Raw genomic sequence first — 13864 nt, 5'->3', positions numbered from 1 at the left:
AACTAAAACTATCAGGATAGCCAAGCCACAAAACCCAAACCAAAACCAAAACTAAAATCAACCAAAATAAAATTCACCGCCACCGCATTCAAAATATAAAACAACTCAAAATTTACTTACAAACAACACACAAAACTACAATTGCAATTAAATTAAGACGTCTCTATCGGATGATCAGGAATTCCTCAGAGGAGGTAACCTACAGTTGCTAACGAGGCTTTCCACAATCTAAATGAAATTATAGAACTCATTAAGTTGAGTTTAGTAAGTTCATTTAGACTAAGTGAATCCAATAGAAAATAGTGGTGTAAGAACGAGGGAACCGTAGGATCCTAACCGGTGTCACTCTAATTAACTTTAACATGCCCACATAAAATTTAAAGCACTTCAACCATAGAGCCACCTGATTTGACATCATAACTTGACACACTAGAAAACTCAAACTCGTCACAGCAAGGAGCTTGGAGCTAGCATGGTGGGCAGCACGGCCATCTTCAACAGCAAAACCTGTCTTCCCCACTTAAACCAATCTTCCTTCCTTAGACTTAAACAACAAAGCCATAGGACTTCGAGGTTGCGTGCTTATGCAATGTAAATCCTCATCTTATCTTTAGGCCTTTGTACAACCCTGTTATACAAAGCTCTAACTCATCTTAAGATTCCGAGGTTGACGTTTGTCACGACCTAAATCCTCACATCTTCCAGGCTATATGTGTGATTGTTTCACACGAATGTAAGCCCTAACTAATAAAATTATCAGGATGAAACACTTAATTTTTTCTCTTCAAAACTGAAGTCAAACATTAGGATAGCTTGGGAAGTCACCAGGGTTCTCCTCTGGATCTATGACATCCCTTAGTTCTTCCTCCTTTGGATTCTACAATAAAATGTTCCAAATTTGAACCAATCCCCTTTCACACCTCTACGTCCAATCTCGTTGAAGAGTCCTACCCTTTGAAACTCCTTAAAGATAATATTTGCTGATTTTTATCGAGAGTATTTTTAGGTGACTTTGGTTATTTAATATGTAATTAACTATAGGGGCTTGCCCTTATAGGAAGCATGTCTGAACCCAGCTTAATATAAATCCTATTTAATTCTTTATGTTAAATATTGGAACTTGTCGGCAAATATAAAGGTTTTGCAGATCAGACAAATGTCATATATTCTTTAGTTTATTTGATTGAGCCTCAACCTCAAGTCTTGTGTTTATCATTCGGGATAGATACAGGGTTTGAGGTAAAGCGCTCTTTCATTTAAACTATGAAAAATATAGGGTCAGTTTGATTTCATTAAAACGTCCTTCCGAACCGGGAGATGGGATTTAGATTTCGGTGACTGACATCTTCTTATGGGCAACTCCTTCAACCAAAAATAGCGCCGACAAAGGATTACAGGCACAAAATCCTATTAAGAAGCATAAGATTCAAAGAGTAGAATCATTTGTTGAATCTAGGGGTGGAAGAAGCAATAGACCCTCTACATCAATTGCAGGGGCATCTACTTCTCGCCTTGCATCACTAGAAAACATTAAGGACCAACTCATGAATTAACAATTGGAGATTGTAAATATTCATAAGTAAATATTGTAAATATTCAAAATCAGATTGGAGCGAGAAATGCTTATAATGATGAGTATCAGCAGAGTAAAATTCAGCATGATATAGCTTTTGAGGATGCTATGGTGAGATATCTTAGGGGTGAATATAATGTGGAATTTCCTACTTGCCCCAGCTTCACTCCTTATGCTCCAATTCATGAAGAAGAAGAAGAAGATGATGATGATGATGATAAGGAGGAGGAGGGTGAAGGCGATGAAGAATGATATTTTTAGAAGTTAGTTTATTTATTTGGTTTTTTGTTTATTTGTATGTTATTTGGATGTTAATTGGTTAGCATTTGAAACTATTGTACTAAAAACTTTTATTTTGTATTGTGAACTTAAAATTATAATAGTAACTATAGATTTTTACTTTTCTTGCATTTTTAGTATTTTCATTTTATATTTTTGTTTTTAATTCTCAACAAATTCTTTAGAATGCATTATGTTTCATTTAATGCTTTAAAGCCTGTATGTATTTTAACAGTTAGTATCTGCAGTATACCAGAGCCCAGTTTCATAGTCAGAAATCCTCAACATGTTAACTTTTATTTTCATGCATTTATTAATCTCTTTACCAACTAAATTTTGTGCTAGAACATTTTTAAAATACCTAAAAACTTAAGTTTGGGGGAAGAAAAATTTCTTTTAGAAAAAAGAAGTAAACTAAATTTTATTTCACCTTAAGTAACAATATTTTTAAAATTAATTTAACATGACATGGGATATTAAGATTAAAATTAAAATGAATATACTTATCTTTATGAATATTATGATAAATTTAGGTAAAAAGTTTTAATAATGAAGGTCACTTCTATTATTAAAGATATTTGGTATGATAAGATAAGACAACGTTTTTCTATTTAAAGTAAAAGAAATTATATTTTTGAAGTGTTAAGAATTTTAGAGTTTCATGTAAGAAGAAAAGAATGAGACTTTATGAAAATCATAAGCTAATATGAATTTATAAAGTAAAGAAAGGTAAGGGTTTTGACTTTAAGAAGAGGATAGTGAAGTTCAAAACTATTAAAGGCTATCCAGATATAGTAATCCTCACTTGAAAAAGAAAAATAAAATAAATGATTGAAAAGATCCTAAAAGAAAAAAAAAACGAAAAAAAATAAAATAAAAGAAAATTAAGTGAGGAGAAGCTTGAGGAAAAAATTGGCTTCACTTGAATGAACTTAAGAAAAAAGCTTTATTACATTTTCTAAACTTATATTGGAATATTAGTAGCATTTTTAGTAAAGTTTTAATGAAGTTCTTTTTCATATGAATATTCTAAATATCCTTGATATAACAAATTACAATTCTTCTTGAAATGAATAAAGATTCGGAAATCTTAAAATTGACTACTAAGTACTCTTAAACTTAGAAGTTAAATCTAAATTATTAAAGGTTTTTCTTAAATTTTACTATTTTATTTATTGAACCAAAGTATAGAAGTTATAAGTTAGTCTCTATCCTAAGTCATATGCTTTTATGCAATAATAGTTTCACTTGAGACCAAGTAAAATTTAAGTTTGGGGGATTTTGATACACCAAAATAATATGTAGTTTTAAGTATATATTTTATGCTTATTATTGGTAATATTGCACTTTAAAGAAGGGTATTTTCATGTTTTTTTGTAGGTATTATCAATTTTAGGCATTTGGAGTAAAAGTAGCAAAAAAGACGAAATTTGGAGCCAAAATAAAGAATTTTTGAATTCTGGCACAAGATGCGCCAGATTGGCGCATGATGCCCCAGACTGGCGTCAGATGCGCCATTTGACAAAGAGTTGGTGCATGATGCACCAGAGACGACTTTTTGCAGATTAAGACGATTCGAGACAAATTTTACGTGAATTTTCAAAGGGACACTTGTTCTAAACACCCATTGAAGTGATTCAATGTGTCTAAACACTTTGGAAGGTTTTTTATGAAGGGATATATCTCTTGGATCAATGGACGTATCTTTTGAATTCAAAAGAGTTGACTTTTGAACAGAATTTTGGGGAGGATTTGAATTCTTTTTGGAGGGAGGCAACATTTGATAAAAGAGAGGGGAAGTCTAGGGATTAAGAGGAGAGCTCTAGAGAGAGAATTGAGAGTGCTGGTAAAAAGAGAAAGGTTTGAAGATAACTTCTAGGTATTTTCTTGGCAAGGATTGTGAGATAAGTTGTGTCTTTTATTTCTTTTAGTTGTGTCTTTTATTTCAGTTGTGTCTTTTATTTCTTTTGTGTTGTAAACTTATTTTTATATATGAAATTCATGTTTTATCGTATCATTCTCATTAATTCTGAGTAGTCTTCTTTATCCCTCTCCCTACTTTGAGATATGTTTTTATGAAGAATTGATTTTATTTAATATATTTTTAAATGTCAATAATTTGTAACGATTTGAACTCTGATCTATATTTACTTTTTGAGCTGGTCAATTGAATTGTTAAAATGTGTTAAAAAACATATGTTCCGAAAGGGCTTTGATTTCTACAACATGTGGAGAATCACATTTGATTTCATGGGAGAGTATTTCATCCATGGAGTTAGGTGTAAATAAATAGAGAAATATACTTTATTGGATGCAGAATTAGAGATTTTAATGTGACAGATCGAAATCCCCAGTTTGGTCAAGTAGATTGAAAACTGAAGCGAGATTGTTAGCCTTCGGGTGAGGGAGTTGTGAGAGCTCTGGGGTGGCAGCCGGTATCCTCCCATCCTAACCATGGAATTTGGGACCAAACTCTGGATTAGTCAATATTCTTTATGCACTTGGAAGAGGCTAAATGGTAGGATTGCTCCTATTTAGTACAAAATAGTTTTCATATATATTTTCAAATGATTTTAATTTTCTCACAATCCATATACTCATTTTAAATAGGAATAATGATTTCTTAAATTTGAACTTCCGACACAAAAGCTTAGTTTAATTTTCGTAAGTTTACTTATCAAAGTTTAGCATCTAGTTTAGTTAACTTTGTCTTTCAATTGCATTTAATTAGCATTCACTTATTACTTAATATTCAAACTTAATCTTAAGAACTTATTTACAGGCATTTCTAACTTTCCTGTGGGATCAATATTTAGGACTCCATTAGAGCCCTTTATTACTTGAGCGATACGTAAACTTGTGTTATTTTTAAAGGGGATTTAGTAGTTTAAAAATTTTTAAAAGATAAAACTATTTAACTGAAATTGTTTTGTTGGGATTAATTTGTATATTTGTTATAGTAAATATTGTATATATTTTTTAATATTGAAAAATATTTGCAAAATTAATACACTAAATCCACCCGCATCACATTCCCTTTATTCTTAAAAATGGAGAACAAAATACTCTTCCTCCACTCCTCAGACATCTTTTTAGTTTTTAAAATAATATTAAAAAATTTAGTAAGTCAGGAAACTCTTAAATCACCTAAACATTTCCATTCTTCAATTGGGATTTCATCAGGTCCTACAAACTTTCCACTCGTTCCACCCATGATTTTCTTTAAAACGTCCTAAACTTCTTTTTCACTAATGTGATGGTAAAAATGAAACGTATTATTATTATTAAGGATATTAAGATCACTAAGTTCGATTTTATTTTCAGAAACTTCATTGAAAAATTTATCAAAATAGCTCACCCACCTATGTTGAATATCTTGTTCTAAGAAAAAACACTTTTTGATTTTCATCTTTAATACACTTTACTTGAGTTAAATGTTTACTTTTTTTCTCTTTGTTTGGTTAGTTTATACATATATTTTTCACCCTTCTTAGTATCTAATCTATTTTAAAGATCATTAAAAGTAGAATTTTTAGTGTCACGGATTATTCTTTTAGACTCCCTACGGACCGTTTGATATTTTTTCCCAATTCTCTAAACTCTTACATTTAAACCAACTTTTATAGTATAACTTCTTATATTTTATCTTTTCTTGCACATTATTATTCCACCACCAATTATTTTTATTCATAGAAATTTTTTTTTATTCTCCAGGTACATCTTTTGTTACTTATTTAATATTGTTTATTACTTTATCTCACATAGCATTTGTATATTCATGAACATCCCAAATTTTGTAATATTGAATTTTACTCATAAAAATAATTTTATTTATGTATTTTAAGTTCCCCCATCTAATTCTACGATGATGAGTCCTAGCATTCTTTATTTTACAACTCTTTATCTTAAAATCTAAAATTAATAAACAATGTTGGGCAATTAAATCCTCACTTGGAATGACCTTACAATCTTTATAATCTCGATGATCTCTTCTCCTCACAAGAAAATAACCGATTTATGTTTTATTAAATCAATTCTTATAAGTAATAAGATGTTCGTCTATTTTTTTGAATAAAATATTAGTAATAACGAAACCATACCCTAAAGCAAAATCTAAAATAGTTCTGCCTTCTTCATTAGTTACTCCAAAATCGTAGCCACCATGGATATTTCTGAAATCTTCTACCACTTTACCGACATGTCCATTTAAATCTCCTCTAATAAAAATTCTTTTTTCAAGAGGTATCATTTGTCTTAAGTCCTCTAAGTCATTCTAGAATTTATCTTTCGACCCTATATCTAAACCTATTTGAGGAGCATAAGCACTTATAATAATAAAAATCTTGGTATGAATAATAATCTTCAAAGCTATAATTTTATCTACAACTCTATTAATTTTTACAACATTATTATTCAAACTCGTATATATAGTTACACCTACACCAGTTCTAGTGAAACTCTTACCAGAATACCAAAATTTAAAAACTAAGTTATCAATCTCCTTAGTTTTTTCTCCAACCCATTTAGTTTCTTGATATGTAAGATATTAATATTTCTATGAATCATAATATCAACTAATTTCATTAATTTACCATTGAGAGTACCTATATTCCAAGATCCTATCCTAATACTACTTTCATTAGTTTCATGGACTAACTTTTTTATCTGCATCTGTGTGTAATGTAGGAACCCTTGCTTATTTCCCGAAAAGAAAGAAAATTTTTTTTCTTATCAAAATCCTTTTTTTCATAATCTTCTTTTCAGAACTGAATTGGAAACAAAATGTGTTCAATGTAATTTTCTCCTTCCTTTAAGAAAAAAATTTCCTTCTTAAAAGACGATTTTCTTTTTTTGTTTCCAAAATCTGCTCATTCACAGAAGTTTTCCTGTTTAAAGAAATTTCTTTCCTAAAACCTTTTTTTAGTCTCCCTTCCGCCATACTGTTCCACGGAATACTTTGCACACCGGAGCTCGTCAAATGACCTCGCGGGAACCGCCACCGGCACTGCTGGACTCGCCAAAACTGCAATTCTTCATGAGCCGACATGCCGAATCTTCATGTCCAACCCTCCGGCCTGCCTGCTGTCAATCTGCAAAGCGGGTCTGACCACCTACTGCAAAAATTTCCAACAACACACACTAAATTTGCTGTTGTCGACGTCGAAATACGCTCGGATCACAAACCTGAAACTCTGATACCAATTGCTATGTTAAAATAATGCTGAAGTGTAGAAACTCACACAACAACAATCAAACACCAATGATTTGTAGGGTTCGACCTTAAGTTGCTTCGCTTACATCTATAGAGAAGAAGATTTCACTAGTACAAAATGAGAATAAAAATGATATATATTTATAAGTTGGCGCTTCTCATCATAATTTTTACCTAAATTCTAAATGTGAGAAAGATTAGAAAATACAAGTAAATAAGACGGAAAGAAAAAATTAACCATAATTATAATGAAAATTATAAATACAGCAAATGGGTTGTCTTGCCATTATTATAGGACACACTGCCATTTTTTTTCACCAGTTTTTTACTTTTGAAGTGTCTCATACGCCAGGCGTGTTTAAAGGCGTCGTCTTTATATGAACGACAGTTACTGCATATATTCAGCTCTCTGGCGGTAGGTGAAAACAAACTCCCGAAGAAAAATGGAGTTATCTTTGCACTGCTTAGCCGCTCTTCTATCTCTAGCCCAATAACCTAACCATAGCTCTAGTTTTCTTCTCTTCTATTTATATAAACTTTGCTTCTCAAATCCAGCCTCTCCAACAACTCTCTCTCTCTCTCTCTTTCTCTATCTCTCCCCTCTCTTTCCTGTGAAGGATGGACTTTGGAAGGATGAGGAGTTATCTTCTGCTTTTTCTGTGCTTTGTTGGTTACTGCCACTCTGAAATAGGTATAATCCTCATCTCTATGGTTTCTGCGAGCGGAAGTCCTTAAGTTTCTAATGGTGATTTTCGGTAACGAAGTTCATGAATACAATAAATTATTTATTGGGAAATTTACTTGCATAACACATAATTCTTTTATATTTATAAATCTAACACCTAAAGTTTCATATTTATACTTAGAAGTGTCATAAACTTATGCATGTAAAACTATTTCACTTTTAAAAAGGTAGGCATGAATCATGATGATATTTTTTTATGTGCTTTTAAAGATTTGAAGGATATGGATATAAATAAGAATGTTTAAGTGTCGGATTTGTAAATAAATAAGAATGAATTGGTATGGAGTTGTGTCTTCTCATGAGAGGGTTGTATATCAAGATTTTTATTTTTATTTCTATGCTTATATACCTCACGATTAAGTTTTTTAATTATGATAATTCTTTTAGCTCGGCATATTTATACTACTTTGGTACTGTCGAAGGTATGTTAGGTCACTTTTCAAACTAGTTATCACAAAGGCTTTTTTGGCCTGACTTGATAGCTTACTTAGCTTGAAGAAAATTGAAGGCTTAGAGCATAATTAAAAATACGGAGCCACCCAATTCCTATGTATTTTTATATCTAACATCTAAATTTTTCTTTTTAGATTTACACCACTAAGTAAGGTGGTTTGTGAGTAAAAATTCAATTTAGTTGTTGGATATGTAAATACATAGGAATTGTGTCAGTGGTATGTATGTAAATCATTCAAGAAAAAATTACAAAAATTTTGGAAGAAAATTATTGATGAAATGAGAATAAACAGAAAACTGGAATTGTAAAGAAATTGAGGCGAACCCCCTTTCATTTATTATCACAGTTGTGGAAAAAATCAACTGATTTTTTTTTTTTATTTTATATAAATTTTAAACAACGATTGCAATTTGGTTGTAGAATCAAATTTGGGCTGATTGAACTGAAAATGTTGTGCTTCAAATTTATGTAAAATTGACTCAGAATTATACATCAAAACATTCTAAATAAAACGTGATCTGGATGGCGCCTATTATTTTGAAAATAGTATGATGAAAAATAGCCATGCAGTGCATTTATCCTAACACATAAAAGAAATTTAAGGCTCTTCATGATTATAATTTTAACTAGAGTATCCTGATAATAATTATTGTATTGATTCATCTCAAAAGAAATCTATTTTTAGCTGACTTCAATGATGTCCGTTTTATTTAAGAATAATCAATTTTGTTAAGCCACCATTAAGATTTTTAACCATGATCGGATCTGCTAAGTTGACTTCAAAGATGTCCCTAAAATTTTAAAATGCATTTATTGATATTCATTACTAAGGCCCAACTATTTGATATTTATCAATCTGGCTTGATCGCAGCTCCGAAATACGCATTCTTGAAGCATGCCACGGAAGCTCCACCCATCTCCTACTACGACTACATAATCATCGGCGGCGGAACCGCCGGATGTCCCCTGGCGGCCACCCTCTCTGAAAACTTCAACGTCCTCCTCCTCGAACGCGGCGGCTCTCCTTACGGCAACAGCAACATAACTAACCTCGCCTCCTTCGCCGACACCCTCGCAGACGTCTCTCCGACATCAGCGTCGCAGCGATTCGTGTCCGAGGACGGTGTTATAAACGCCCGAGCTCGTGTGCTCGGCGGCGGCAGCTGCCTGAACGCTGGGTTTTATACTCGGGCAAGCCAGGACTATGTTCGTCGGGCCGGGTGGAATGACGGGCGGCTTGTTAATGAGTCTTATGGGTGGGTCGAGCGGCTGGTTGCGTTTGAGCCGCCAATGCTGCAGTGGCAGTCGGCGGTGAGGAACGGTTTACTGGAGGCTGGTATCATGCCGTACAATGGATTCACCTTTGACCACATCTACGGGACGAAGGTGCCTTCTTATAACAAATTTAATAATAAATGCTTTCTAGCTTAAAACTTAATTTAGAATATATGATTATTTTATTATAACACTCCGTCTAAATTATACGTTGGGATTTAAAAATTTTATGCAAGCTTGCAGCTTTATTTATGTTTTAACATTTTAGTACTTAAATTTGTAAACTTAATTTACAACACGTTTATCTTTCAAGTAAGAAAGAAAAAAATTATGGCTTTTACATATTTTACAGATCAAAATTGTTTATAAATAAATATGTAAAAAAAAATATATTAAAAAAATGAATGTATAAAATTGAAAGGGTATATATGTAAATCCAAAAGAAAAACTTACTGTGCAGGTCGGGGGAACTATCTTTGACCGAGACGGACACCGGCACACGGCAGCGGACCTGCTGGCGTACGCGAACCCATCAAGACTAACGGTTCTTCTACGGGCGACGGCGTCGAAGATACTGTGGAATTTGAAGGGGAGGAATAAGGTGGCGGCGAGCGGTGTGCTGTATAGGGATGCGATTGGGAGGTGGAAGAGGGCGTACGTGAAGAGAGGGGGAGAGATTGTGGTGTCGGCGGGGGCGATTGGGAGTCCGCAGTTGCTCATGCTAAGCGGGGTGGGGCCGAAAGAAGAGTTGGACAAGTTGGGGATAAAGGTGGTGGTGGATCAGCCGATGGTGGGGAAGGGGATGTCCGATAATCCCATGAATGCTATATTTGTGCCGTCGCCGTCGCCAGTAGAGACGTCGCTGATACAGGTGGTGGGGATTACGAGGTTTGGGACTTATGTCGAGGCTGCCAGCGGGCATTTTTTTGCTAGCTCGGCTGATGGTGGTGGTGGTGGTGCGGGTCCGCCGGCGGCGAGGAATTTTGGAATGTTCTCGCCTCCTTTTAAATTTATTGATTATGGCCTTTTCCTGCTGATTGTCGGCTTGAAATCTGAGGGAATCTTTATGAGCTGACTTCAGATCGGCTCATGATTTTCATGGATTCAATTTCGAGCTGACTCGCTCATATCATCTCAAAATTGAGCCTGTTTATCGGCTCAATTTCCTTTGTAAATCTTTGATTTGCCAATAGATTATATCATCATTTAAAATTATCATTGAAAATTGAGTTTTTTTTTTTCTTTAGAAGTATTCCAGAGTTTCAACATCTTAGAGCTGATAATCACAAGATTGGCTACATTGTCCTCAGAATTTTAAATGATTAATATGTAAATAATAAGAATTATATGGCATTTATGTAAATAATAAGAAAATTGTACAAATTTTAAAATTTTGAAATTCTTATAAATTGCACAAAACTTGTGATCTTTAAGATCCAATCAAATAAATATATTTCTCTAGAACAATTGTTTGAATTGAATTAATTAGCAATGACAAAATAGCCATGACATTTCAGACGGGGCAGCTCTCCACCGTTCCCCCAAAGCAAAGAACCCCCGAAGCCATCGAAAGCGCCGTTAAGGCCATGAACAGCCTGGACGAATCCGCCTTCCGCGGCGGCTTCATCCTCGAAAAGGTGATCGGACCGCTCTCCAGGCCCCCTGGAGCTCAAAACCCACAACCCCGACGACAACCCTTCCGTCACCTTCAACTACTTCAGCGACCCGCTGGATCTCCGGCGATGCGTGGAAGGCCTCAAGACGATCGAGAGAGTCATAGAGTCCAAAGCCTTTACCAATTTCAGGTACCCATTCATCTCCGTAGGGGCTCTGCTCAACATGACGGTGAGCTTTCCGGTGAACCTGCTTCCGAAGCACGACAACGACTCCAGGTCATTGGAGCAGTACTGTAAGGATACGGTGATGACGATCTGGCATTACCATGGAGGGTGCCAGGTGGGGAGAGTTGTCGATGGGGATTATAGAGTTATTGGGGTTGATGGCCTCAGGGTTATCGATGGCTCCACCTTCTATTACTCGCCGGGGACCAATCCTCAGGCCACCGTCATGATGCTCGGAAGGTAAGTCTGTCCCTCGAAATTATTATTATTATAAAAAATGCTATAAATATAAATGTTAGATATACAAATACATAAGAGAATTATGTGGTATGTAAAAGTTATATAAAATTAGTTAAACATTAAAAGAAATTTCAATAGAGATAAAAATAATAATTTAAATATTAATTAATTATTTTATAATTAAGGATAGTTTAATTTATCATCTTTTTTAAGGATTATATCACAAGATTTTAGATATAATTTTCACGGTTATTATGGGGAACAGCCGGGTGGGACTCGTGGCACAATATACCATAAATGCACAATATAACATAAATGCGATGTGGCACGGGGCTTGAGATCTTGCACAGCCAGCGATTCGAGCATTTATCTGCACAAATTTAAATGTTACAATGCATAAGTTTTTTTATAGAAATATTAATTCTACATGAATATAAGTGTTTTAACAAAAGTTTTCATGCATGTCATGACATCCAAAGCGGATCAATTAATCAAAATATTTTCCATTCTCATTTAGAACTAAAAATTTCCATGACTATGATGGCCTTAAGCACGACATTATTGAAAGACATTATTAAAATTAAGCTTTTTTTAATCCTCATGTTTACAAAATCAAAACCCTTATGGACACATAAAATAATATAAACACAAAAACCAGCATTAGAAAATTTTGGAATTATTTTTTAAACAATTTTTACAAACATGAATATCTACATATCGTTTTTTTCGAAAAAAAAAATAAAAATATCTAGGAAATATTTACCAGGTGCAAATGTTTTATGAAACATTTACAAACATGCCACTCAATTGCTAGTAATTTACATATCTAACACCTAAAGTTTAATATTAATTGCATACATGCATGAAAAGGTGAGTGCATTTCACTTTTTAAGAGTTAAAAATTGTGGTATTAATGTTAAAAAGAAAAGTTTAGAAGTTAGAAATGTAAATGCATAGCAATTGGGTGGCATGTATGTAAATGTATCATTTTTTATAATACTAACACCCTCTTGAATGAACTAGGTACATGGGCGTTAAGATCCTTCAGGAGAGGCTACCAGCAAAACCGGGAGCCTGATATCATTTATGCAATAGGAAGCTTGAATTAGTTTTATTAGTCATCTTCGTCTTTTTTAGGTTTGTGTTATCAAATGTGTTATTGATCAGTCTGCCATCTGAATTAATTTTCCTGATGAATAAATTAAAATAATGAGAACGGTCGACTATTTTCTATTGGCTAAAGAGCTTTTAACTTTTGTGAGACTCATTCTGTTGCATTTTAATGTGAAGATTTTATGTTTTTTTCTTGCGCGTCGAAAAAACTGGAACAAAGGTGGTTGCATTGGGCACCATTGAACTTGTCGAAATACATATAATATTGTCTACAGATTCATATATAATGCCATAAATTTAGATATATATATATATATATATGGAAATTATACTTCATGTGTTATCGCAGTATGTCAGTATGGATTAAATAAAAAAAATTTAGAAGATTTACATACATACCCTTCAATTATTATGTATTTATATATCGAACACCTAATCTTCTTGAACTTTTACATATATCATGAAAAAGTGTATTTCACTTTTTAAAAGTTTCAATTGGTGATATTTTTCATGTGATAAAAATTATTTGGGAGGTTTAAATGAAAATATGTAAAATTTAGATGTTGGGCATGTAAAAACATAAGAATTGGGTGCTAAGTATGTAACTTCCCCATAAATCTTCAAATTTGATGGTTACTTTAAGTTCCAAATTGACCTTAAAATTTGTGATTGTCTCCAAATAAAGTGCAGCCATATAAATTTTGACTTCGGAATGAGTCATGAATTTCAATGGAATTCCTCTTTCATCACTAAAGCGGTTTAAAATTTTTATTTTATAATGTAGTTCATGCCTCCCAAAGTAGCAATTATCATTCAGCTAGGATGTATATTTGACCCTTTTTAAGTTCCGTGTAAGCAGGCAATAGTTATGAGCTCATGTCCGGTTTTTCTGTTATTATCTTTAATCTCGCGGAGGAGCCAAATAATTCGTGCTTTTGAGATTAAAAATACAACCAATGGGAGAGAATTGGTTAAAATTGGAAAATTTAATGGAATCGAATAAATTTGATTGATTTAATTCAATTTATTTTTTTTATTCAAAGGATTATTTGGATTGCATTATATTCGACTAAAAAAAGTTAAACCAAAAATTGAGATAAATTAAACTATCTATCTACCTATATATATATAT

General features: G+C 33.2%; 2 protein-coding genes across 2 annotated transcripts in view; one reads left to right on the top strand and one right to left on the bottom strand.

Moving 5' to 3' along the window:
• The first annotated feature begins 7393 nt into the window (after positions 1 to 7393).
• On the top strand, positions 7394 to 12873 carry LOC110036591 (protein HOTHEAD-like). The gene is given in 6 exon segments (XM_020741072.1): positions 7394 to 7755; positions 9135 to 9649; positions 9999 to 10539; positions 11054 to 11186; positions 11188 to 11619; positions 12643 to 12873. Coding segments are annotated over 6 exon segments (1749 nt in total). The 5' UTR covers positions 7394 to 7682; the 3' UTR covers positions 12698 to 12873.
• The window catches only part of LOC110036589 (U-box domain-containing protein 44-like), a 17118-nt gene continuing 15084 nt past the window's right edge, over positions 11831 to 13864 (bottom strand). Inside the window, exon 5 of the mRNA XM_020741067.1 lies at positions 11831 to 11989. The gene's annotated coding sequence lies outside the window, so the exon portion shown is untranslated. The remainder of the gene's footprint in view (positions 11990 to 13864) is intronic.

This window comes from Phalaenopsis equestris, unplaced genomic scaffold (genome assembly GCF_001263595.1).
Source record: "Phalaenopsis equestris unplaced genomic scaffold, ASM126359v1 Scaffold208928, whole genome shotgun sequence".
Lineage (NCBI taxonomy): Eukaryota > Viridiplantae > Streptophyta > Magnoliopsida > Asparagales > Orchidaceae > Phalaenopsis > Phalaenopsis equestris.
The sequence above is the reverse complement of the archived record's forward strand: the minus strand, read 5'-3'. Positions and strand labels throughout refer to the sequence as shown.